The sequence below is a fragment of the Chamaea fasciata genome, unplaced genomic scaffold (genome assembly GCF_029207755.1).
Source record: "Chamaea fasciata isolate MVZ Bird 193981 ecotype frontalis unplaced genomic scaffold, bChaFas1.0.hap1 SCAF_1, whole genome shotgun sequence".
NCBI lineage: Eukaryota > Metazoa > Chordata > Aves > Passeriformes > Sylviidae > Chamaea > Chamaea fasciata.
In genome coordinates this window covers 98,267,616-98,294,873 of record NW_027094086.1, presented here as the reverse complement: position 1 = coordinate 98,294,873, position 27,258 = coordinate 98,267,616, and the positions used below count along the sequence as shown (strand labels likewise).

The 27,258-nt window shown below is 39.9% G+C and overlaps 1 protein-coding gene across 2 annotated transcripts in view; it reads left to right on the top strand.

Moving 5' to 3' along the window:
- Positions 1-27,258, top strand: part of ITGA9 (integrin subunit alpha 9) — a 256,223-nt gene that overhangs the window by 40,629 nt on the left and 188,336 nt on the right. For both annotated transcript variants that reach the window (XR_010722201.1, XM_066190554.1), the window contains exons 10-15: positions 918-1,023; positions 2,461-2,555; positions 5,451-5,541; positions 6,066-6,111; positions 9,794-9,948; positions 15,387-15,547. Coding sequence is in view for 1 of the 2 variants with exons in the window: in XM_066190554.1 (XP_066046651.1) it covers positions 918-1,023; positions 2,461-2,555; positions 5,451-5,541; positions 6,066-6,111; positions 9,794-9,948; positions 15,387-15,547 (654 nt within the window). In the remaining variant the exon portion in view is untranslated. The remainder of the gene's footprint in view (positions 1-917; positions 1,024-2,460; positions 2,556-5,450; positions 5,542-6,065; positions 6,112-9,793; positions 9,949-15,386; positions 15,548-27,258) is intronic.

The window sequence follows — 27,258 nt, the reverse complement described above, 5'->3', positions numbered from 1 at the left end:
ACAGGCCAGCCTGTCTTCTCTCTGTTGTGTTTCAATTTCATTATGTGGGATTTTCCTTAAAGTCAGCAACTTCTTGAAGCTAAGTAAAAGATTTTATATGTTCCAGAGGGTAGCTTATTCTCATTCACAAAGGAAGCAAAACCAAAACAACCCTGAGGTGGATACAGACTTAGATTTTGTAACTATTTTTTTTTTTTCTTGTGGAAATGTTCCTTTCCCCAGAAGGGAAGACTGCAAGAAAATGAAACTTACATATCTGACTGGAAAGTGGGTGGGCAAGAAATACCAGCTCCATATAAGGCTTCTCACGGCATAGTAATACAAAGTGACTTAATTTTCAACTTCCCTCAGTCTCTTTATTTCATTAAATATATTTCCTTATTCTTAATTTAAGAAGGCTTTTGGAGGACTTGACTTTAATCCTTCTGTCCTGAACTTAAAATATTTTCAAATCCAATTATCAAATGTTCTTTGCTTAGGGAAAAATACTCCTTAGCTCTCTGGAGTTTAGCTGAATAAACTTGGTCTGGGGATTTTGGTCCTTGGATGTAATCTGCCAGTAGAGCAAGCTCTGGGCTGTTACATTTTAGGCATTTGTAAACTTTCATGATTCACCAATCCCTGTGACTGCATTTAATTACATCTCTGAGTTACTGTTTGGTTAATTTAGTATTTTGGTTAAGTCATGCACTCCTTTGTATTCCTCTTCCCCTTTAAAACTAAAATCCAGGAGGTTTAAAACACAAGTAAAATAGATTTCTAGAGGCCAGGTAATCTGACTGCCTCTGAGAGCAAGAGGCAGGCTGCAGCTCTGCCCAGGTCATTCCCATATCACATGGGCAACTTTCGTGGGGAAGGTTTGCCTCATCCAGGGCTTGCACCATTTCCCTGACCCTGTTTTATTTCTTACTTGCTAGGGAGTGCTGGAAGAGCAGCTCACCCTGGATGGTGACAGTGCCTATAATGCACACTTTGGGGAGAGCATGGCTGCCCTTGGTGATATTGATGACGATGGCTTCCCAGGTCAGTGCAATTTCCTCCATGGCTGTTTCTCCATAAGTGTGAGAAATGCTGGTGACACTGTCAGTCTTGCATAGTCTTTGCTTATCCAGACCTGACTAGCACCTGGGTTCAACCTAAGGATAAATCTACTTGTGTAGGATTTTTGTGTGCTGAAGCGTTTTGTAGCTGACTGTTCTTGAGGTTTTTTTTTTAGTTTGTGTCTGTGCAGGTCACATTAACATTGCTTTGCTTTCCTTGCTGTTGTATTTTCTTCCTCCCTGTATGGCTTATAAAAGGCTTTAGATAACCTCACCCTGAACAAAACAGAAGCCTATGTCTGACTTCTCTCTTCTTGCCCATTTCCCTATGTTTCCAAGCCTTTCTGGTTTTGTTGATGTAATCTCATTTCTTATCAAGAAGTGTAATTCAGAAGTAGCTTCTCACTCCTGATAGCACATGGTCTTTAATTTCTCTCTTTTGCTTTGTTCTCCCCCTGCTCCATTCTCAGGATGCTCAGTGCGAGACCCTATACTGTGAGAGTAGTAGGTGAGAACAAAATGTCGATGCTTCTTTTCTGCCCTGGTTTCTGGAAGTGCAGATTAAAGACTGCCAAACAAAGGCCAGCTTAGTGTGTGCCTGGATTTATTTCTTCCAGGCCACTCAAGACACAGTATCCCATTACACCTAACCCAGCTTCGTCGCAGGTTACCCTCACAAATCGTGAGAATGCTCTTCCTCTGCATCTGGATATGCACTTGTGTGTTCTTGCTAGTATTAATAGTCAATCATGGTGATGGTGAGACTGCAGAAGGAGTTGGGATCAGTTAGTGGGTACCAAGCAATCATGAAAAACCTAATTTTAGCAGATAGCATAGTCACTAGATCCAAGTAGGAGAGAAGAATGGGAGGTGGGATCATGCTTTCTGTAGGAGTTTGTTGTTAAATTGGATCAATTATAATTGTAATATTCACTGTCAGCAGTTGTTTTTTAATTCTTGCCTATCCATTTAATATATCCAGCCTCTTTGTGTAGCCTTGGATTTCCAACCAACCTTAATGTACTGCTACAGTAAATATTTCTCCAGTCTTGTATTTGTTCACAAAGCTGGTGTTCTCATGGATTGAAGATTTGGTTATGAAAGGATTCTAAATTCACTTATTTGAGTATGGTTGCTTGTTGATAAACATATTTTTGTAATAGGACATGTTTCTAATCAGGCAGAACATCTGATTCTGTGAAATATACATATGTGTACAAATTCATATGGGTTTGTGTATTTTTAAAGTTTATCTTAACATGAACTCTTAATAAATCAAACAAGTTCCTTCTACTCAGGTTCATATAAGCTGCTGATCCTCTTTGTCATGGGGAGCTGTTTTTCTATGGACAGCCGCATCCTAAAATTAGGGAAAAGTTGGATTAGTAGAATGAATTGTGAAATCTGCACTGTTTTACAGATGTTGCCATTGGAGCGCCTAAGGAGGATAACTACATAGGAGCAGTGTACATTTACCATGGGGATGCCAATGGTATTATACCTCAGTACTCTATGGTATGTGACACTATTGTTTATGATACCTATCTGAAAGTCACTTTTCCAGGACCCACAGAAATAAACCATACCTAAGTGTCCCTTAATAAGTAACCTTGTCATAGCTCTTACATCCTTTTCTCCGTCCTGATTTGAAGATGGCTTCTCCCAAAGTTTGTCTGTATTTACGCTGAAAGGTAAAATTATGTTAGTCAGCGGGTATTTTTTCCTGTCTTTCGTTACAGCTGTCAGCTATATCTTCTTGAAGCAAGCAGAGTCTTAAAAGTTGAGTGTTAGTTTTTAGAGATAGTAGCAATGCAGAGGAGAAATTAAAACCCTGGAAAGGTTGAGCATGCGAATTATGGAGAGGCCTGTGGGAAATTGGGAGGTTGCACTTTCTTCCTGTAGAAGCATACTTCGTGAGAATGAAGAGTTACTGACTGTTCTTTTGTGCCTCTTTACCCACCTTGTTGGTCTTCTTGCATTCTGACAATATGTCAGAAGGCCATTCTTAGGTGTCGACCCCCTTATCCACTTATTACGAGGTAAAACCTTGTTTGGGATGTGCTATGGTATCTTATGAAGAGACGACACAGTGCAATTTAGCTGCTGTAGCCAGGCAGTGGAGAAGATAAATTTATGCTCATGCTGCCCAACATGTGTCTCATAGTCTCTGTCTAGCACATTTCATTGTTCCGAAAGCCTGACTCTGCCCTCCCTCTGTGTGTTTGAAGTTCTGATTGTTTTGTTTTGTTGCTGGGTGGGATCCTTCATAGTAAATCAGTTTACACAGAATTAAAGAGTTCAGTGGTTATATTGGCAACTCTTTTAACAGAATATAAAAGTTTGGTCCTTATTCCTTTACCATGGATATGGCATGCACTGCTTTTTGAAAAAAAAAGGAAGTTGAGTGACTCTTTTGTGCATTTTAGATGTATTCATAATGTGTGGCATGTGGAGGATTCTCCCTGATTTTTGCCAAGAGCCACTGGTTGGGAGGTTCTTCTCTGAAAACCCCAGAGTTTTCTGGCTCTTGTTGAAAAAGATCAGATTTTTTTTTCTTGGTTTGGTTTGATTTTTAGTTTGGTAGGGGGTGGGTTTTTTTGGTGTTTATTTTATGTTGTTTTTGGTCATTCATGGGAAAATTTTACATTTTTTTAAGGAGAACAACACGTCTCTCCACTTGGTCAGTTGGAAAACACCCAGCTCAAGAGGGTGGCAGGGTATATGGTCATTAACTCTTGATAAAGCGTTCCTGTCATTGTCCCATGTCCTGAGGCAGCCAAGGGGGCACTGCTTACAAGCATTGTCTCTGTGCCATTTCCCAGTGTCTGGTGCAGGGCACTAGACACAGTACTGGTCCAAGTCCTGCGTGCAACCAAAACTGTGTAACAACTTCAGCTCTTTACCTATCTGCCCTAGATTTGAACCTGGAGGTGGAAGACATTTTGTATCTTATTACTGTATTTCTTATACATCTTAATGCTGTGGAGTTCCTTTTGAAATAAGCTGTGAGAGGTGGAGGGGAGTCAGTCTAGCAGGGTATATATTTTCACCCTTTTCATTTTGTTACCTCTTCCTCCTCCCTCCTCCTGCTTTCATAATTTAAAGTGCTGGTGAATGTTGTTCTCTGATGTCCCTTCAGCAGCTTCAGTGGCAGCTATTAGCAGAAGCAGCTGACTTGGCTTTGTGTCCTGCGATTTTAATTTATGGTACTTAAAAGCAGTGTTATTCTTCTGTCTTGTCGGCTGAAAGAACACACAGATGTCTTTTGGGTGTTTGCAGGTGGGTTTTACCACCCTAACTAGGACCCCTAAGAATGAAATGCGAGTGTAATGTGAGGATGAAGTTACTTGCAGTTGTCTTCAGCTTACCTACCCACGAGTAGAAAGAGAGATCTGTACCCAGAGGAGCATTGTTCTCCTTTAAAACTAACTGTCAGAATATCTTTCTTACCTTCAACTAGTCTTTTTTTTCCCTAAATTTCCTGCCTGATCATTTGTCCAATATTACATTCTTATGGGAGGGCCAGGAAAACTGGTCACATGTCACAAACAGTGAAGCACCTCCAACAGACTTAAAATTACGTCATGGTTTCCTCTGTCTGTAACTTCTGCAGTTCAGAACAGAAGTTGATTTGAGTTCAGGTCTTGCATTGGTGGCCCAGAATAATTGAAAGCTGGGAGACTTCTGATTGCCTTCTTAGAAAAAGAGATTTTGATATATTAATTTGCTTCAGACAAAGGCATTTACAATGCAGATCATTTAGAGAAAGTTTTGTGTTAGTAATTTAAAAAAGAAAGAAACTACGTTAGAACTAAATTAATCTTTGTATTGGGGAGGCAGAAATGAAATACAACTTCCAAACTGACAGAAAATATTCTGAAATAGATGATGGAAACCCGAATTTCCAAGTGGGATAAGAATTAATAATTTTGAATTTGAGTATGCTGGCAAATGTAGTGAAAAGAAATGATTGTGCCTGATTTTCTGTTTTAACTAATCATTAATACTGTCAGGATGCTTCTTAAAACTTTTCTTCACAGAAATTAAGGTAATAAAAAAAATAATCTCTTGGGTGCAGTTATGTTTTTTCCTCATGCAGTAATCTGTTTGATGTTCCTTATTTTGCTTGGGTCTGCACAAGTGTTGTAATGCAGGTGTGGGTTTTTAGTCCAAGTCAACACTGGTCTCCTGCTAGCCTGGAGCAAAAGGGCAGTCAACAGTCTTCCTGTTAGGGCTATGTGGGTGAAGTGCAAGACAGCAGGTGTGTAGCACTTCTAGCCCACAGAAGAGAGACCCAGTGGCCATGAAAATCCTGCTTGAATGTTTTGGGATTTTTTTGTTTTGGTAAGGGTTTTTTAAGAGGATTTATTGTGTTAATGACTAATTTCGCTTGTGTGTTTTCTACTGCAGAAGCTGTCTGGGCAAACGATAAACCCAAAGCTGCGTATGTTTGGCCAGTCCATATCAGGAGGAGTTGATATGGATAGCAATGGTTATCCAGGTATGTTGGCTACTACAGCAGTGAGAGGATCAGGAAAACACAGCAACAGACTGAGAAAACAGCAGAGCTGGTTGTTTTCAGGCTGCTAGTTCCTGCTGTTGCAGGTGGTCAGTGAAACTGAGCTGCTTTTTCCGTTTCCCTTCTGCCACTCAAAAGTCCTGATAAAAATTTTAGGTGATTGGTTTATACAAGTATATGGACAGTCACAATGATTGAGGGTTCAGTATCTGACCAAGGTTTTAAGTTTTTGGGAAGCTGCTCTGTCAGGATGGCAATCTTAAAATAACCCAGAAAGTAGAAAATAATATAATAGTAGTAATAAAGATCAAACTATGAAGCAGAAGTGAACATCATAGGACTAATCCTTCAGTTACAAGACTTATGACATAATGATATTTGAAGGGAGAAACTGGCTAAATCAGAAAATGCTTTTTTAGATTCACGCTCTGTGATTTAGCAACAGATTTGAGAGAACTGAATTTTATGCCTCCTATGTAACTGCCTCAATGTTACAAACATTTCAGATATGACTGTTGGAGCCTTCCTGACAGACAATGTGGTACTTCTGAGGTGAGATGTCTTTTTCATTCATTGTCGTCTTCTGTTTTCTGTTTATATTTTCTGTGGTCTAAGTCTAGTTTCTTCCCTAGTTTATTGTGGCCAGAAGAAGCAAGCGGGATTACTTTTTAAGAAAAAAACCTTTGCATTCTTTGACACCATTCATGTCTGTCTAATTTAAATAGAATAGTGGGGGATGATAATACCAAGATAGTACCTGGTCTATGAAGAAAAGGGGTTACAGCTGAAAGGAGATGTGTTGATATCAGTGCCTTCTTCAAAAAGATTGCTCCTGACTTGTGACAAGGCTTTTTTATTATTCTGATGTTTACATAAAGTAAATCAATTGTGATTAAAGGAAATGCAGTTGAGCAAAAAATTAGCTGCGTAGGATGCCAGGATGTAGTTTTGCAGATAGATATATATACACACACACACATATTTATATATATGTATACACAGTTTTGCATATATGTAATTTTATAATGGGATGTGGAGTGAAATAAGTCTTTGGGGGAATGAAATATGGATACATTTTCAGTGCACACAGGAGCTGTTTCAAGTTTGTGAGTTAGGTGTAATTGCTTGTTCCATCTGATAGAGGTGGGACGCTTGTTCACCAAATTATGCAGGTGGAGAGTTAGAGTGCAAGTGACCTGGTTTACAGAGTGGGAAGTTGGATTTTTGTCAGTAGCTCCTTTGTTACACTTGCTAATATTAAATAAAAAAATCCTTTCAATACTTAGATATCTTTAGGAACTCCTGCATTTTAATGGAAGATACAGGGATGGGGTAATGTCACCGGTAGGGACACAAAAGAACCACACTCACTCAGGTCCAGAGGTGAGCAGAGAAAGAGAAAGTTTATTATCATTTGGGATTTAAATAGGATTTGGAGTTTGGTCAAGGATTGGTAGATGAGAGGAACACCTTTCTGACCCTAGTGGTCAGTTCACCAGTCCATCACAGGCTGGTATGAAAATAATCTACTTGTTTATGTTACATTTGTGAGAGACTCCACTAGAAATATGTAAACAGTCATCAGAAGGCTAAAGAATCAGGGTAATCCTGGTCAGACAAATGCTGGAGCTGCAGAACAAATGTGCCAGCCTTCTTCCTGTTCAAGGCAGGAGAAAGTTGGCTGTTTCCATTACACTTCAGTTACACTGAAGAAAAAGAAAAAGGAGAGGGAGGGAAGAAGTACTCTTGATGATCAGCATAGCAGGTGGTCAAGGCTTTTGAAGAGTTTTCTGTTTCTTCATCATACATACAGAGAATGCTAATAACTGCTTCTGTGAAAAAGTGTGCCATGCCCCAGATGGGAATTCACACTCTCACGTCTCTGAAGCTGCTTGAAAGAAAACTGCATTTTTCACCAACCTTGATGTTACCTGCAGAGAGGGGAAGACAAACTGAAAGGCTTACTGTGATAAAAACCACATACATCACAACAGCATGATGACCTCTGTTTATGCGTTCAGTTATGCTTGTGCATTTCAGGGGCAATTAGTGCATTACTGACTAAGTTTATGAGCTGCTTGATTAGTTGCTGTTACTGCCAATTATATTGTGTCCCTCTTGTTGTTAGAATAAAGAGCTCCCCCACACATCTCCTCACCCTTCCCCTTTTGTGAAGTCCTTTAGCCAAAACCAGTAAACGTTTTGCTAAGTGATATTTAAAGCCTTTGGTGGAGGCCTTTGGGGCAGATGCATTCTGTTGGTCATGTGTGTGTGTGGCTCTGACAGATGCATTAGGTTGTTTCTCCCCAGTGAATAACCAAGTGACATAACATCAAGGAAAAATCACACAGTGCATGATAGCTGTAGAAATACTTTTTTGAAGGAGAAATATTTTTCTAGATCAGTTACAGCATTTACTCTTTAAATCTCCTTAAGCATTCAGAAAGAGGGGTTTGTTTTCTTTTTTTTGAAGGTGTGAAACTATCCTGGGACACTGACTTTTTTTCCTTCCTTCCCACTACTATATATGTTTCTAAGGGTAGCATTTATTTTTATCCTCCATCTCAAAATGTGAACTTGCACTGTTATTTCAGGCTGTGGTAAAAGACTCTGAGCAGCTATATTGGAGATTGATGTGAATCTTATTCCAGTTCACATAAATTAGGTGTAACCACAACCCCTACTCTCTTCTCCCTCCTGCCTACCTCTAAATTTAAGTGGCTTGTGGAGTGAGAGTTCTGAAGCGGTTTACAAGCTTGGGCCTTGCATGGCTTCTGGGCCTACCTTAGAACGGAATCTGCTGGTTTCTGCACATTTTTCTTATTACTGTAGCTGATTTTGGAAGAACATGTTCATCTTGAACAGGTACAGAATTGAAAACAGGAAGAATAACACCCATAATTTTCAGGCTGAAGTCCTGCACTGGAGATGGCTCAGGAGTGCTTGAGTTTCTGTGTTGCTTTTCCCGATCAAGCTGCTGGGACTTCTGTGTTATATGAAAAAGGAAACTGTTGAGGAATACATTCAGTGCAGGTAGCTTGTTGTATCAACTGCAGATTGAGCTCTGGGTGGTGGGAGCCCAAAGCAAGAGGATACTCAGGGACACCGCAGGAGCAGACGACTCAGGAGGCAGAGGAGAGACTTTTGTGTTCTTGTACTGTGAGGGTATAAAAGCCCACAGGGTCTTTTGTTTGGGGTCCCTTCTTAGAGGCACCACCTCGAGCTGTTTCTGTGTTACTGGACTGCAAATAAAAGGCTTTATGAAACTATGGGAAACCTGGTCTGACTATGTGAGTGTGGTGTGTGTAGGAAGTCAAGGGGTGCACCTGTCAGCTCACTGGAGCCATACATTGCAAACGAGCTTTGGCCCCAGCAGTTAAAGTCTCTGGTGGTGGGAGTGTGACTGCCTGGGTGCCTCCTGAATGGTCAGACAGGGAAGTTTCCTTAGCAAGACATCTGTGCCTTAAGGTGCTCAACTTGCCCTGTGATTCTGGCTGAGGTCTTCCTCAGCCAGGAGTACTGGTAGCAATGATCTGGTGCTGGCGTTGCGAGAGTAGAAAGCTTTTGTTCACAGTGCACTGGATAATTCCTGAAACACAGTTCAGCAGCATGATAAAAGTATTCAATCCTTGTCACTTGCCAGGAGGGAATTAGCCGAACACTTCCTCCTCCAGAAAACATGGATGTGGTGTCTGTTGTCCCTCTTATACTGTCAGAAAAATTATGTATTAATCCATCTCCTGTGGAGGACCTGGGTGCTCTCTCCTTTGACTTTGAGGTTACAAACTTGACTATAGACCATTCTATGGAAACCCATAGTCTCTCCCTACCTGTCCCTGTTCATCCAAGATGGTTAGCAACCAGTCTCATTTGCATGAACTTGTTTTTGTTTGCTGTTCTGGTAATTTTGTTATCCTCTTCAGTCATCAGGAAGGCTTTATGCAACCTTTGCTGAAGGTGATTATTGTTATGACATATTATCAGTTTTCCCAGCTGCCTGCCTACAGTCTGTATCTGAGCACTAAACTTAAGGCTGATATTACCCCTTTAATATAAATGCTAGTAGCCTTTGCCAGCTAAGTAAAATGCTAATTTTTTTTTATAATTCAAATGTACTGTCTTATTTTCCCTGTCTGCTTGAAACTGTGCAGTTTACCAAATTTGCTTTCTTTTCCTTTTGTGGAGAATTTCCCTCTGAATGATCATTCAATTCTACTTCTCTGTTGATCTTCAGATCCAGGCCTGTCATTACCATGAATATCGCCATTTTGCTGCCCATGTCTATCAATATCACAGCTCCTCAGTGCCATGATGGTTTGCAGCTGGTGAACTGCCTCAATGTCACAACATGCTTTCGTTTCAGTGGCAAGCATGTTCCTGGAGAAATAGGTAAGGTACCTGTGCCAGCCCTAGACAGGAACACAGTAATGGGTTGACCTGGAGTTGAGGTCTCTCTTTGTACTTAGTAAAGGAGCTTTTGTGTGAAATAAGTAGTTTCAAGATGAACATGGGCCATGCAATCCCAGAAAGCTGGAGGCTTGAGAATTTTCTTGGTCATGTTTTTACCTTCTGATGAGGCTGACATAATACTGAGGCAGATTCTTCTTGAGTGAAAAGAGGTAAATGTCTCCTTGGACTTACTGCAGGGGTAGAGAACACAGCCTTCTGAGTTCATATTCCCTGTCTATCTCTTGATAATACATATCTGTATCCATATCCTCTATCAATGTTATTAGAAAACAAGGTATGATTTGCTCTGGATTAATAGTGTTTAAAAGTCTGTAAGAAGCTCTTGAAACAGACATGAGAAAATCCTTTTCTGTGCATCAGTTTACCTGCTTGTAAAATGATTATAAATAGCCCAGTATTTTACTGATTGCAAGAATATCTTCCAAATTAGTCTCTGTAATATAGTTTCTTGGGTGAATGGAATTGTGTAACATGTAATTGTCCTAGCCTTTACATCTTGGCTCTATTAAAATACTACTTACGTCTTTTACATGCCAATGCTTACAAATCTTAGCTGTTTTATGAAGTGGTATGGGACAAATACAGCATTTCTAAATATTTAAGGCCTGGGTTAATTTTTTTCATGATGTTTCACTTTCATCATGCTTTAAGAATGGCACAGGACTTGCACAGTGCTGTTCAGGGAAGATGCCTCAGCCTCATAGCATGCTGTGTCTTGACAGTGATGCTGGTGAGGAGCTGGGGGAAGCACTGCCTCCTCCTGCTCTGTGCCCTAACCTTTTTGAGCAGCTAGTTAGGAAGGGTGAGTGGTATCTGTATACCCTCACCCGAGCCTGCTGCAGTATTCTATTTTTAATGAAGTCAGAAAAGGAAAAGGCTTCTTTCTATTTCTTGAATTCACATGAAGTGAGACCTACAAGCAGCTTGTCATTGTCACTTGAACAGCTTAAAACAATGGAGTTACTATATTTAAGGTTTCTCTGTATTCTAATATATTGGTGCAACTGAGACTTCAGTTTGGATTTTTACTCCCTCTAAATGCTGACCTTTTCCTTCCCTGTAAATGATGACTCTAAGTAGACAAGTACATGCTTTGATAAAGTATTTTTTTTACTACACACTACTCTGTCATTACAGAAATGCATTTCTGAGGGCTCCTGAGGTGTTAATTCCTCTCTGAAAAATTGCAAATAGGTTTTCTGAATATCTAGGTGTTCTTGTGCTCCTGGGGTACTATTTAAAATGTTTCCTTTTCTTTAATTTCATATCTTTAGACCTGTGGCTAAGAAGTAAACTGCCTTTATTCCAATACAAATATCGGTTTCCCTTGTTTACAAAAGACCTATCTTCCTGTTCATCATGTCTTATAAGAGCTGGTTGAATTCCCGTGTTGTCATACAAACTGTACTTCACATGATTTACTGGGTAAAAGCACAGATGCATCTTCTTTGATGACTAACATCCATTGTGTTAGAAGGAACTTTTTTATTAAGTAGGTTATTATAAACTTCAACCATTGCCCTTCCATATAATGCTTCTAACAAAGTGATTTTTGTTGAAAATGTTACAGCCAGAGCTATCTGACTGCATAAAACTTCTTCAGGATATGATTTGGATAAAATATCTCAAATAAGCTTTCAGTTAGTATTCTAGCAGTCAGGCCATTTTAATTATGTTGCAGTTGAAGAATATCAATTAATAAAGGATGGAACAATTAATGGAAATATTGTAGTAGTTCCTTGCCTGCATGCTTAAATGTAGGGGAAAAAACTGTAGAATATCCCTGTTAATGCATTGTTATGCAGTTCAGACTTTGAAAGGCTTGTGGAGGTGTTAAAATGCTATGCCAGAATTTTGTGGCCGAAAGCGTTGGGAATGTCTCACCCTCAGATGTCTGGGTGCATTTTGTTATATCAGACTGCGAGAACGCAATGCTCATCTAGAGTGGCACTCCCCTAGGGCTTGTTAGCATGGAGACTCAAGGTCACTGCGTACTAGAGTAAAGTTGAGCATTTCAGCTGCTTTTGGGCCCTGAAATTTGCCATCTACTACATAATGTTCAGAAAATCAAGCAGAACGTGCATGCAGCATTCTCCTGTGGCAAATGTGTGTCTTAAATACTTATTTGAATGTGTGGTTATTTTGTTAACAAGAATGGGAAGAAAAGTCATCTTCATCTAGCACTGCCTCACACTTGCATGCAAGCATTACCTTTTATTTTTTTTCCTTCTCCTTCTAGTGGTAGTTGCAATACTAGTGGTCATGAAACAGCTGAGGGTCTGTGTTTATGGGTACTGTTTGATACTGCAAATGACAGTACAATTTCCATTAAGTTGTTTCTTGCAGACAATAGTTTTCAGAAGTCTGAATTTATTGTTGAAGTATTTTTGTCTGAACAAAGAGCCATGGCCAAGTAAAACATGTACTCTGCACTTTGTGCCATGCTCTGTCTGACACTTCACTCTGCCTCGGTATTGCTGGAGAGCTGAACATCTAGTTGTACGCCTCCTGACAGAGACAGCCTCCAGTATGTCTTGGACATATGAGAAGGACAGCATTTAAAGTTTTCACTCTTTTATCTCAGAATCTCACTTAAACTGTTCCTCCCTCACTTGAGAGGTCATTGCTTTATCTCCCCTGGGGTTTCTATATCGCCAGGAAAGACGGATTAGAGGAAGACCTTTCCTATTTTGGATGAAAAGGTTTCAGCCTGTTCAGACTGTGAACTTCTGTGTGACCAGGACAAGAAAGAGTCTGCTGGCATCTCTGTGCATCAAGTGCTGCTTCTGCATTCATCCCTGAAGGAAAATGGAAGTAAACTTGTGTCTGCAGTTGTTGAGATCCAGTTATTAAAGTGATTAGAAATGCCTCTGCCCAAATTAAGGTGCAAATGAGGCGCTATGCCAAAGTCAATAGTATGGGATTTATTTGATAGTAAATATGAGAGAGAGAGGGAAAGAAAGAAATAGAGAATAGGTGGGGGGAACAGAAAGAGAGTGACAGAATAAATAAAATATCATCATCTGTGGATCCCAACAATGTTCCATTGATCCTCTCTGGCTGATCTTCTTGGTGGCCATGGTCCCCCTGAAAAACATCTGTAGGGAGGGGTGGGCTTCGTTGGCTCCTCTATACAGTTTTGGTATAATGAGCAAGATTTTGTATCAACGTTTGAGGCATGAACTATTTCAGTCTCTGACAACAGTCTAGATAATTTCCTCTACAATAACAACAGCAACAGTAATAGTGCCAGTGTGAGAATTAGGTGAATTTTAGTGGATTTGAAAATGAAGTGTTTTGGTCATTTGACTAGAGTTAAGCAGATAGATATGTTAGAAATTGCTCCAAATTTTCTCCTGTACTCTTAATTTCAGCTGTACATTGCTTGTGTGTTGATCCATTTCTAGGGTAGTCGTCATGTCCCTAATACTAAGACTGGCAAGATTTAGTGTAGGATAGTAGATTGTTTGATATTTTCACTGTTTAAACTTGTTCCTAGAACTGAAGAAACATGCCTAATCAAAAATTTTTCAAAAGTAGACTCTCATCTTCTAATCTGTATGCAGCTATAGTTTGGTGCAGGGGTATTATTTCTGTCTGTCTCTCATTTTTCCAGTCTGTTTAGAGGCAGGCGTGAGTCAGTGCTTACCCTCAGAGTGCCTCAGAAGCAGACATGCTGCAGGGATGTGTTGTTTAGTGTATGGAGCGGTGTGGATGGCTCCCTACTTACACCTAGGGACACCACTGTGAGAGAGGATTTGAAACAAGGTGGGAAGTACTGGGAAAAATAAAGCTTTTTGGAAGAGGATGGAGGGAATGTCCTATATATTCTCATTTGCTAGCGCTTTTTTTTTAATGCTTTCATTACTTAAGAATTTTCTTTGCAAGCAAAGTTCATGAATCATTTTCTCCTCATAGTTACTGGCAGAGACAGCAAAGAAACACATTCCTTTTCCAATGGCATTTTGTAATTATTTAGTTAGTTCTTCATTTTTTCCATGTGGTGCCTCCCGCTTACCCCCCCAACACCTCCCTCCCTGCCCCAGAAAATCAGTACTATAGCTAATAGTTTAGCAAACACTTACAGATGTGCTTATTTCTGATGAGCATTTTGCCTCCTGCTGTTTGTGTGCTTTGTCATTATCTTAGTGGGTGAGGAAGGGATGTTCTAAGTGGTTCAGAGTGTGCAACTCATCCATTAGCACAGCCAACTGTGATTCACTTTGTTTCGCTTGTGGGATACCATGGCCTGATCTTAATCTCTTCTCACTCCTCACTGCTTCAGGGGTACTTTCAATCCTGTGGGATGACTCTTGCATCATAAGTATATATATGCTATTTAGGATGAAAATCCGTTATGAAATGTCTGTTGCCATTCACTTGGTGCATCTCTTCCTGGCTGGAATAGTTCACCTGGCCTGCTGGGTAGCAGTTCTGTTGAAGATATGAGCAAAAATTTCTCAGAGGGAGCCATTATCAAAGCTTTTAAGCATTTAACTTTAGTTATGGAAAATGAATAGTCATTAGAAGAATTGAGCCCTTCTTCTGAGCTCATCAAATTCACGCCAGAGTTTTGTTTTCATTGTGTGAAGTTGGGTGGGTAGATTCTCAGTAGAAAGAGAGAACTCATTTAAAGCTGCTGGACAAATGTTTGAAGGCATTACTTGGAAGAGATAATTTGCTAGTGAAAACTTGCCTTACGGCCTCCTACTGGAGTGAGCAGGAAGAACTTACACCACCAGCAGTGATAAGTTTGGACAGTTATGTCCCCAGCCCCTCACTGCCCCAGGTTGCTAATTTTGGAAGCAACAAATTTGTGTGTGGGGGAAGTATATGGTATGAATGCTAAGATTCATTGCTAAGATGACTGCAAATCAATGAAGACAATTGTCAGGAAGTGCCACATCCTGGTTGACATTTGCATGTTTGTGCTGTTTTAAAGGGAGAACTGAGTTTGAGGTTGCTGCTGTTGTTTGTGTTGGGTTTTTTGCTTTTTCTGTCAGGAACACAGTTTAAACATCGTCTGGGGTTTTTTGTAGGTTTTTTGTTTGTTGTTTTGTTTGTTTGTTTGTTTTGTGTTAAGGTTATGCATCAAGATGCATTACACATCATTTCCTATGGGAAAGGATGGGCTGGGAATAATAGTGACAGGAAACACGGGAGTATGTTCATAATTGGATCTGGTTTTCTGTAGCCCCTCACAGGGAACTTTGTGATTGATTGAGGGCCCTCAAAGGTTGACCTTTCTTCAAGCACAGATACCCTGGAGGCAGCAGGATCCATTGATAGGTGGCTGGAAAATACCTATTGTCCACTGACATCCTTTGTTTTCTTCTTCTTCCTCCATTTTAAAACAGGTCTGAATTATAACTTGACTGCTGATGTGACAAAGAAGGAAAAGAGCCAGCAACCCAGAGTTTATTTTGTGACTTCTGGAGAGACAGCAGGGCAGATCACAGAAAAGTTACAACTGTCATTCATGCAGGAAAAGTGTGAGCATTACCTAGCATATGTCAAGGTTAGTTCATTAATGTCCTTCCTTACTTTGCCTTACTACATTACACTCTTTAAAAAGTTATTCAACCAATCAAAGTGGTGTTGCTTTGGTTTCAGATGTTTGATTTCCTGGTAGGTAGAAGTTCAGAACTTGCTTGGCATGATTTTTCAGTCTTAGCACCTTCAAGACCTGATGCCAGGAAAATACATTTTTTTAATGTTTGATCTTTGTCACTCTCTTTGTCGCTCTCTTTCTTTCTCCTTTTGCCTTGGTTTGTTGCTACAGGTATTATTCGCAAGGAGACAACATCTTGTTTTATTAGGAACCACAGGTTTAGTGTTTAGTTTTGTTTACTGTCTGACTGCACAAAAGACTGGTGATACAATCTGCATGGGAATGGCAGGATAACGTGGGGCCTACAATGAAGTAATTGGGCTCTTGGATTTGAAGAGCCCTGTGGATTTCATCTGGGTGTGAAAGCAGCAGTGGGATAACTTAATTTCACATGCGTCATGGTCCTAGGGATACAAAGTGCTTTCCAGACTGAGACATAGAAAGGTTCTGCTTTTCCTGTGACAAACTCATCATCTAGAGCTTGCTAGGACTGTAGTTTTTCCTCATTTAGCAGGTGTTGAAGAAATGTCACCCAGGTGCCATTGTTTTCAGAGTAAGCACAACAATTTTCTTCTATGTTAGAAATGTATAGAATGGATTTTAAAATTACATAGAAAGGACATCCATCTTTTAAACCACATATGTCTTACAGACACTAATCTTTATCACCAGTCCTCACTGAAGGACTTCTTCACATAGATAAGTGTGACCTAAATTTGATGGGTAACACATGGCACTGTCTTGTTTTGAGAATACAGCACATCCAGATTTTTCTAAATGTATAAACTTTTCCAGGAAGCTTTTTTATACCTACAAACTGTGAGAATGGGAGATAAAATTAATCCTTTGTCTCTATCAACATTTTGTGAATGGCTGTTGAGAGAAAATAAAATAAATAAGGGCACCAAGGAGGAAATGCTGTTCTGTTAAATTGTGTTGATCTCTGTCAAGAAATTACATATCTTCCAATTTTTTTTGTTTCTGGAACAACCATTGTTTTCTGCTGTGGAAAAGCTTGTTAAAGAAAATGCAGGCCTCTAAGATTACCTTTACTTAGAAAATGTATCACTGAATTTACTAATCCTGGTCTTTATCCAATGAACACATCTGGTTAGACTTCAATTTATTGAGTTTGGATCAAAAAGAGTCGTGTGCCTATCTTAAGCCAATAATGATTTCTTTCACACTAGCTCTTGTAGTTTTTGGATATTACACAGAATTCATTAAAGAGCTACATATGCCCAAGAAACTCTTTAAGTTGTTGTGACATTTCTAGCTGATTTTGGGAATGCAAAGGTAAAAACGGTTCTTCTGGAAAATTCCTGGGAAATTGGATTTTTATACACAAGAGAAACATTTAAACATGTTTAAAAATACCAACAACTTAAAGCAAGATAGCTGGTTAACAAACAAGGCTACTGGTTTTCTATGTGATATAAGCAGCCATTTTTCACTGTTGGAAGAATAGCAGGAAATCTTGTAAGGGAGAATGCGAAGTAGTGGAGGAAGATGTGCTTTTCTGAAAAAGATGGTGTCATCCACAAGACTACATGACATTAGAAGTATCAAAGAGGAGTCCTGCACACTCTGAAGGAGTGGAAATGGGTCATGGTCACTGATATCCTTAAGTAATAGCTAGTAAAACAAACTCCCTGAAAAACAAACAAACAAAAAAACCCCTCCACGAACTCCAACTGGTGTTCTCCTTAATTGCATATACTTGTGATGGAATGGGTGATTAAAAATATGTGGGCTTAAAATACACAAATATTTCATTTAGGCTTCCCTTTTTCCTTTTATTTACTGTATGTCTGGCAAATTGAGTTGTCTGTAGCTGCATCCTCAATATATTCTCTTTATTATTGTTTATTTGTGTCACTGGTCACAAGGGGGTTATGTGGCGTAAGGATGTGAATTCTGGACTGTCTATAATGAAGAATAGAGAAGCTGCTTGGACTTGTGTGTGACCTCATGTGCTAATTTGACAAACTCTGCTAGGTACACAAGGTCTCCAGTCGAAATGGAACACAGCAGAATTCTGTGGGTTAAATTAGTTAAATGAAAGCCTTTTCCTGGCCTTGCTGGATGATATTGTGTTATCAACATGTAATTCTAGTATGCTGGAGGCACAAAATGAAAGGACTGAGAAAAACCATTGAAAAAACTGATCTCTACAAACTGCCTGCAATTTTTCATAGATTTGATCTCAAGAAACCCCAGCAAAACTGAGCCCTAAAAGAGTTGCAGTCTGCAAATAAACTGACAGTTGTTTCGCAATTGATAAGTGTCCATGTTTTGAGCATGACTCATTTCCTATTTGTGATTCCTTTTCAGGACAGTAGTTACTTTTCTTGTTGCTGCTACTGAATTTGACTATTAAAGTCCGTGTTTCCTCTTATCTCTGACTAAGTGGATCTCAGAAGGTTTGTAGGATACATGTAGCTGGGATCTTCATCTTGTACTGGGCAGACTATCAAATTACAGGTAGAGCTTTGGTAGTTCATGAGAAAACATGCTTTTCTGGTTGAGAACAGAGAATGAAATGGAAACGCTTTGGAACTTCAGAATGCATTACATTTGGTTTTGTAGTGGGCATAGAGTTGTAAAGTGATATGGTTTTATGACTCTTTTATACTTTTGTTTCAAAATTGCCTATCCTCACTGGAACCTTTTTCATGATTACTAATGAAGAAACTTTCTTCAGTATACATGGGTGATAAAACCAATACTGACAGAACCTCAGGTGTCATCTCCAAAAGCTGTATTGTTTTAATTTAAACAACTTTTGAAGGTTTGACTGATACATTGAGTAGAAGAACATGGCTATTAGTTGAGAAGTTCAGGAGCACCCCAGTTTCTCATGTCAGTATATATCTGATCCCTTGTGTCTCTTAGGAGGTGCTTCATTGCTGGACCATTCTTGTTCCAGCTCTCTGGGGATGATAGTGCTGCCACTGAAGATCACTCCTTCAGTGGTGATAAAACTATTAAGAGTAGATGAGTACCTTGTGTGACAACTGTCTGTCAGTTTTGCTGGCGTGCAAGGATGCAAAGTTTAAATCTGATTAGCTTTTTTTCCCTCTCTTTTGTAAAAGGATTTCGGTTTTGGTTTTTTTTTGGATAAAGAATGGTGGGAAAATGAGGAAAAGAAGCAGAGTAGGCAGAAGGGAATAGAATCAGAGAAGACTAAAAAAAAAATTGATTTGGAGGCTTTAGAAGTGTCTCATTAATATATGGGCCTGCAGCTGAAATGTAGAATTTTCTCATGGCAACTGCACTCATTTGCTAGTGTTCAGAAGACTGGGGCAATAGGCTGAAGAGGTGCTGTGATCAAGGCAGTGACTCTGAGGAAACATTGTTCCCCTTTTGCAGTAACTGCCCTGGTTGTTTCTGTATTAGATGGGCTTTCTTACTGTTTGGGGTAGGTTTATCAGTGTATAGGATGAGAATTTTACAGAGGTACCAAAGCACATTGTGCCTGCAGATTTATGCAGGATCAAAACACATCTTCCTTGATTTATCACAAAGGTGAAATGGTGATCATGTTGAAAGCCCCTTGAAGAATTCCTGCATTTATTAAAGAAGCACCATCTGGTTTCTTACCCCACTGTAGGCCAGCCAGCTGGGCTGCCTATTGCTACCAGTCACTGTTGTCTGTGTGCAGAGTGGATGCTCTAATAGCTGCAGACACCATCAGCAGTGCACATTATTAAACTAGACACTGCATTTATATTTTCCAGGGATCTTCTTGGTGGTTTTCATGTAAGTCATAGTATTAATTCTTAATGGATCCAGACATACCTTATGGGAAGGATGGGGCTGAGAAGTAACAGCCTTTGCATAAAGGTGTGTAAGTGAAGAGCTAGTGTTTGTACAGACAGGTTTGGGAAAAACACCGACTTTTCAACAGAAATTGCACAATTGTGCTCTATTCATTGCTGAGTTCTGTAGCCAAAAATTTGCATTTTTATGGGTGTGTTCACATGTCTACCATGAATCACTTGCTTTTAAAGATACTCTAGGCTGCTGACCTCACACAAACTTAATCTCTAGTATTCATGTATTTCAGTCAAGGTCTGTGGTCATGTTTGTTTCTCCCTCTATAGCTATTTGATCTCATCTGAGGGGGTTGCATATATTGAAGTCTTTTCTTTCTGATTCGTAGTACTCTAGCTTTTTTCTAGGGGTTAGGTAACAAAGCATTTGATCTCAGTCACATGAGATGTAGAGATGGTGTCATCTTGATCAACTGCTTTCTTCTGAGAGTTGTCTGCCTGTGAATTAATATCTCTATGTAAAGATTTGGCTGGTAATATTAGAGGATAGATATAACACTTGAAGCAGAGACTGCTTTTCCAGCAACAACAACAATGAAAACTTGGTCATGATTATCTAGAATTTCATGGGGTTTGGACCTCTTGCTAGGCAAAGGGAATGCTGAACTGTTCCAGTCTGTAGTAGAAAGTTTATCATCACTGCAAGATTAAAGCTGCTGTGTAGTTTTACCAGTAATGATGACTGCAGTGAGATTCAGCACTAAGACCAAGAGCAGAGTTGATGCCTTTGGGTTTGTTCCTCTTGTTTTACGTAACTTCATTTTGCCCTTTTGCAGAGCCAACTGGAAAAAACTGTTAGGCCCAGCCAGATGCAATCATAACATATGTGCAGCCTCAAAAGGCTGTGGGGTAGGTGGGGTGATCATGAACACAGATAGGGGTTTATTTACGAGAAGCATGCTTTCCAGAACGGTTCTGTTTTCCAAAACTGTGCGAAGTCCACTGATAATCTACTAGGACAGCCTGCCTCCCCTCCAGCAGAGCAAAATAAATGTGTTTTAATAAGTTAAATAGTGTTTTCTGTTGCTTTATTCTGTAAAGTGATAAATCATCTCTTTTTGGATAAATTCTGTCTGGCACTGAGCTGATGTCTCACCTTGAAAAATAAGCCAGGAAGAAAGAGAAGTTGCATATTTTCCTGCATAGCTCATATGGGCAAGGGAAGAACAGTGGTCAGCTGCATAAATCTTTTCATCACCTCTTAAGTAACGGATTTAGGAGTACAAGAAGGAGCATTAGGAGTCAGTGACATCTTTGAGCTGAGCATTAACTGTATCAAGATTTAAAAACTGTTAATGATCATGGAGTTATCTTTGGTTTTTTCAAAGGTTTTTGCGAGGTTCACCAAGAACAAGGAAGATTATCTTTGAGGAGTCACCTTATAGTCCAGTTAAAAACTGTCCTGCACAATACGACCAAAATCAAGCTGCCAATAAGCCTCCTTTCATGGCGGGGGGGACCCAAGCTGCAAGTATTTAAGTGCTGTGAGATCTGTAAGTGGTAGTAGTGCAGCTAAGTGGGAAAGCAAGTTTGGAAGGTTTTTACTGGACAGTGTAGCTAGAGAGCTGTGTGGTAGCCCAAAGGTGCTTGTGTCTTGAAGATTTTCACCTGTGAGCAGAAGGGTAGAGATTTTGTCCAGAAATCCTCCTCTGTCCATCCTCACAGGTTTTTAAAGAGATTAAGTTTCTTTTCCCCCATCATCTCACATTGTTAGGTGATATAATTGGGTGAGCAACTATCTCCTTCTTTATAGTTGGAGAGTGTCTTTGAATGTTTTCTGCTCTGTACAGAACTGATCTATCATAACATCTATTAAAAAAAATCCCATTTAAAGTCTTAACAAGGTAATTGATTTTATAGAAGTTCACTGTTGCTCTTTGACTTTTGCCATTATGTATGAAAAAGGCCAAATATGTTGTTTATCGCCCATGTGGAAACTTGGTTGCTGTGGTGAAGTAGTTGTCAAAGTGCCTGGCTAATCATATCTATGAATCCAAGTAGAGATTTTGTAGTCCCCAAATGAAATAAGTGGCATTTTGAATGAAGCTCAGTTAGTAGACTTAGAGCACAGTAGCTGATTAAATTCTGCTTTGCCTCCCTTTTTTAAACTGTAGTGTACTCTGCTAAACCCTGAAAGGATACAAATCTTTAATCTTGAGCCCTTTGATGAACTTATCCCTTTGATATGTTTTGTAATGGCAAAGAAATATGATTTATTTTTCAAGCAGAGTATCTCAAAAAATCATATTTCTCAAGTTTTGGCAGAGCTGAGAATTATTTTTTCTGCATGCAGACTTTTAATGAAGCATGACACTTCACTGCTGCTTTTAGATATTCAGTTGCAGACATATGCCTGGCTTTGCCGTCTGCCCACTGATGTATTTCTGTCTGATACTGTAGTTTCTCAAAGAGAGATTTCATTTGCAGATAAAAGCTTTCAGAGACTCAGGAGAGGCAGATTTAGGTGAGGACGGAGTGTGGCACTTTTAGGATGGAGGTTAATCAGAGGGCTGGAACACCTCTCGTACAAAGACAGGCTGAAAGGTTTGGGGTTGTTCAGCCTGGACAAGCATTGGCTCCAGGGAGCCCTCATTGCAGCCTTCCAGGACTTGAAGCAGACTTAAAAACAGAGAGAGTGACTTTTTTTAAACTAACCAACAGTAGGTTTAGATTAGAGGTTAGGAAGATCTTTATTCAGAGCATAGTGATGCAATGGAACAGGTTGGCCAGAGAAGTTGGTGGGTGCCCCATCCCTGGGCAGTGTTCAAGGCCAGTCTGGATGGGGTCCTGAGCAACCTGGTCTAGTGAAAGATGTCCCTGCATGTGGGGTATGTGGGATTGGAATTAGATGATTTTTAGGGTTCCTTCCATCCCAAGCCTTTACATGATTCTTTGATACCAGAGTCCACAGTTTTGTGAGCAATCCATGGGACTTTTATCTGAAAGAAGTAGTTGCATTTCCCAGTCATGACACTTTAGGAAGTGAATGGCCAAACAGAGATAAAAGGTAGCTTTGTTCTAGGAAAAAAATAATTTTAAAAGGCAGGTAATGATGGATAGGAATATTCTTGCTTTCTCTGGCACTCCTGGTTAACCAAAGAGCTTTTCTCAGATGGAAAGAAGCAGCAGAGGAGGGAACACTACTGGTTTTGAAACTTTCTAACGTGTTTCTTGTAGAGTTATATAAACTAAATACATGATAGCAAATTGTGCTGTGAACGTTTATTATTTGCTTCTTTGGGACAAATTTACATTTAAGGGGAATACACTTAAGGGGAATATACTTAAGGGTAGAGTTTAGCTGCAGAAAATTGCAGTAGAGAACAGCTTGTTTATTTTAGTGGTTTTCCTGTTTAGAACACATGGAAGAGTATTAGAATATACACTAATCTTGAACACACACACAAACAACTCACACACACATACATGCACACAGTTACCTTACCTGTTCAAACTGGGGAGTGCCTAAAATTATTACCCTTTCATTTTGCTACCCTTAGGAAGGAATGACCAGGGCACTTCATCAGGAAACACTGAAAGGAAATTCCAATAGAAAACTCTCTACGCTAAAGAGAAAACAATTAATTTTGCTCGCTGTAGCTTCTGGGTATGTTCCAAACCTATAACCTCCTCTTAGTCAGAACAGAGTCTTCCTGGAGACTCTTACACGTGGTGTGTTTAGTTTGGGTGGCAACACATAACGCTAATGCAGTGCCCTAGTTCATACCAAAAGTGCATGTCAATATGTTTGAAGATATGTGGGAATAATAGGTTGTGGCATAGAGCTTCTTTGGCACAAAATGCTTTTTCTCCCTTTCTCTCCTAAGGAGATACGCAGTAAATAACTTCAGGTGTGGAACTGAATTAATTTTGAACTCCTATGGTCCAGAAATTGAGGACAGGTGCGTACTCTGTCACATTGCACTCACCCTCACATACCCACCAGCACTTACATAAGGAACAGGGTAATTACAATTGGTATGGTTGTGCTGGTGATTGGAAGTTAAATCCCTGGTCATAGACTTCTAGTTTGTTATTTTTATTTCTCAATTCACTTATAGAGCTCTACAACATCTCCTGGAATCCTAGTTACTTTAGGAAATGTTTAGTATTTTGTATAAATACTATGGTAATGTGTACTATTTTGTCCTGCATTAGCTGTTTTCCAGAAATTTGAAATGAATATTTATCCAGGAATTCAAATTATTTTCTCCCTGCCCACAGTATCTTTGGCCTGATGGCATATGCTTAAGCTTGTGTAATGATTTCATGTTCGCCTGAATTCTGTTTGCCAAATTTAGTGTAGTGGTTTGAGTGTTTACTCTCTTTTTCCCCTCTGTGAGATAAGATCAGGGGAAGGAAAGCAGGCCCAAACTTCAAGATATCAAGATCGATTATTAACACACACTGAAAGAGGAAAATGAGTATCAAAATAAAACTTTCAAAACACTTCCTCCTCCCCCCAAGTGTTCACTTTCCCACAAACAACATAAAGAGACAAAACTTGTAATTTTCAGTCAGTTTCACCATTTTAAAAATAAGCTTTCATCAGTTCCTTAGGGAAAGGAGTCTCTCAGAACTCCCATGGTAACATCACCACAAGAAACAGTCCTCTGGTGGCTCCCATGTCACAAATCTGCGCCCGCCTGGAAAAAACTCTGCAGACTGTGAATTCCCCTCCCATTAGCAGTTTCCCAAGCTGCTTATGGGTCATGGACTTACGCATACTGGGCTGGAATTTTCAAAGATAAGCAACTCCAAAGGCACAGAATTCTTCCTCACAGGGACCAGAGATGTCTTCTCACTTCTCACTCCTTCACTGGTGCAGAGGGCTTCTTAAATCTGTTCAAACATCTCATAGGATCACAACTATTAATTCAATTCACTCAGTCCATCACAGATACCTTTGCTCAAACTCACAATTCTGAATAATCATCTCCCCAAAATGTATATTTTTCTCATAGTTCAAAGGGAATACCAATATATTACAGTTCATTACCATAGCTCATAAGGGAAGTCCAGTCTAAAATGACAACTCCTCAGTCCTTTCTCTTAACTAGTTTTTCACTCTTCACCTGACTTCTGTCTCATGCCATGTCTTCTCTATGTTTCACTCTGTCCTTTTTTACTCAAAAGGAGGATTACGATTTTAAAAAGTTTCATCTGTACCAGGAAAGAGTTAACATTCTCGCCCAGGCCTGCAGATGGTCATGCCGGGTAGCAGCCTCTAGGATTTTCAAAAGCGTTGGGAATGGCAGGAAGAGAACTTCATCACGAGGGATCTCAGATCGGCCTGTCTGGTAGATGCCTCCTGCCCCCCCGCCTCTGTGACCATCGGGGTAGGCCCAACCGGGACTGTAGCTGTTATCAGGGGGCCCAGCAGACATCTCCCCTGGCTCCGCCCGCTCAGGGTAGGCATTAAAATTAGGTAGATGTTAAGCTGCAGCCTTTTGCTCCCCCGCTGCATGGCCAGGCCAGGGCTAGCTCCCCACCACAGGGGGCCAGTGTTACCTGCTGGCAAGCCAGAAGGGTAAAAAGCCCGTTCCCTGGGATCCTCTGATATTTAACCCCTGTATGTTCACAGAGATGTATCCCTTTCTAATTGGTTTGTCAAACTATAACTTCCTGAAAAATCGCTTCCTGCCCAAATCACCACAGCTTTTTTCCTGACTTCATACTAGATGCTCTTATGGGTTTGATGCATTAGGCAAATTAGATTTTTATGATTTTACAATGCCCTTTTTTCCCATCAGATGTTTTTGTCACCAACTGACCACTATGTTTGCTTTCAGTGGTCACTTTTGCTTAGAAAAATGGTCATAATTGGAAAAAAGTGTACTAATGAAAGCTATCCTCAAAGCAGTGAAGTAGTCAGATTCCAGGAATATGTGCAATCTTGATTTGAGGTTTTGTTTCATCCATTGGTATCCTCTGGTCGGCTCAGTGTAATATGCCATTTATTTTCATCTTGTTTAAATATTTGTATTGCTGCATCTGAATTCCACTGCTTCGAAAGAGCAATCCTCAGAAGGAATTATTGTAAAAGCAGTGTAGGACATATTTGATCAATTGATTCTTAAGCAATAGCTCAGTGTTCCTGCTTGAGGGAGATTTCTCTGATCAAATTCCACTAAGAACATAATGTAGCAACTTCAGTGTTGCAAAAGAAGTTTCACCAGAAGATCTTCTAATCTGTCTTTGTTGTCAAGTTATTGATCACATTTTCTGTTTAAGTTGCTTATGTTGGCGTTTGTGATTTCTCACATGTAACACAGGACATTTCTTGTAAAAAAGTCTTCCTTGAAAGTATTTGTGAACATTAATCTCCTTTGTGAGAAACTGAAAAATACTTAACAATGCATGCTTTTTATGCAAGTTGGTTTATTTTTATCTTGTTATTCTAGTTATTTTTAATCTCCATTTATGAATGGGCTTTAAGGCCCTGAATATGTTTTACTCTGTATTATCTGAACCTGTGTAATACCATAAGGTTAGGACTCATGGGTGATAACCTGACTGTAACAACAAAATAAAACAAAAAGGGAGAAAACCCTGTAGTAGGTTATATTGCTTTTTTAAAAAAGTTTTGTTTTGTTTTTTGGCCTGGGAGAAGGCCCAGGTCTAGTGTTAAATTCTAGACTGAAATGTGAAAAGTTAGTGGTAAGTCTGAGGGAATCTAATGTGAAAGTAAAGTAAATTTACTACTTCCTTCTTAAATGACAAAAGTTGAAAATACAACTGGTTGAACTTGTCATGACTTGGTAACCTTCACCCTACTAGCAGACTTACAGCTGCTCATTTGGCAAGATTGACTAAAAGGGAGCAGACATTAAAAACTAGTGAGAAGGAAAGAGTAAAAATAGAAGCAAGTAACAAAGAATGTGAGTTGAAACAGATTGTCATAAATTTATACCTTCTCTTACATGTTTTGAACCTGTTAGAATCTAAATTGTACCAAGTGAAATGTATCATTAGCCATAAAAAGCAGTTTTAGTTAAGACAAAGTGTATAGGGACAATGGTCTGATGAAAAGGCTTTAAAATTCCTTTTTTTTTAACAGACTAAACTCTATCACTTTGCTTGCAAATCTGGCTTGTGTGCTCTTACTCAATGAGCTAGAAAGGATGCCAAAATGGAAGAGCCAGGAACTTTGTCCTGTTAAGGAAAGTCTCCTCCCTGAGCATCCAGGAGCCACTGGCAGTAACATTCCCACCACTCCAGACTTCTGCTGCTGCAACCAAAGTCCCCTTGTAGTGGAGTGGCTCTGCTTGACTCCCCACACACACCACTCTCATGCAATCAGACAGGTTTTCCTCACAGTCTTGACAGAAGGTTTTCCATAGCTGAGTTTCAGATGTCTGGTTCCTTTAAGTAATTTAATCATGGTGCAGCAATATGATAACAGCTCAAGCTGGATACCGGGGCAGGAGGGATCGGGGAGACAGGGGCAGGGGACAGGAACCTGAACAAAGGAATCACCGGGGTGTTGTATCATTATTATCTGTATATCAGATCCTCATGTGCTTTTCACACCCCTTACACTTGTCTTTTGGTCCAATGGTGATATTTGGTCTGAGGCCTTGTTGTTGTCTATTGGGTGCCTCTCCCTGACCAGCACTGCAATGCCTGTGCCCTTTGTTAGGCACAGGGTCCTAACAAAGGGCTGCTGCCAGTTCATGGCCTCTTGGCTGGGACTTCAGCCGTTTCCCCCCAAGCTGGTACACAACTGAAGCTACCTGCACTGGAGGTACTCCTCAACAGTAAAGCACCCTAAATGTTTTT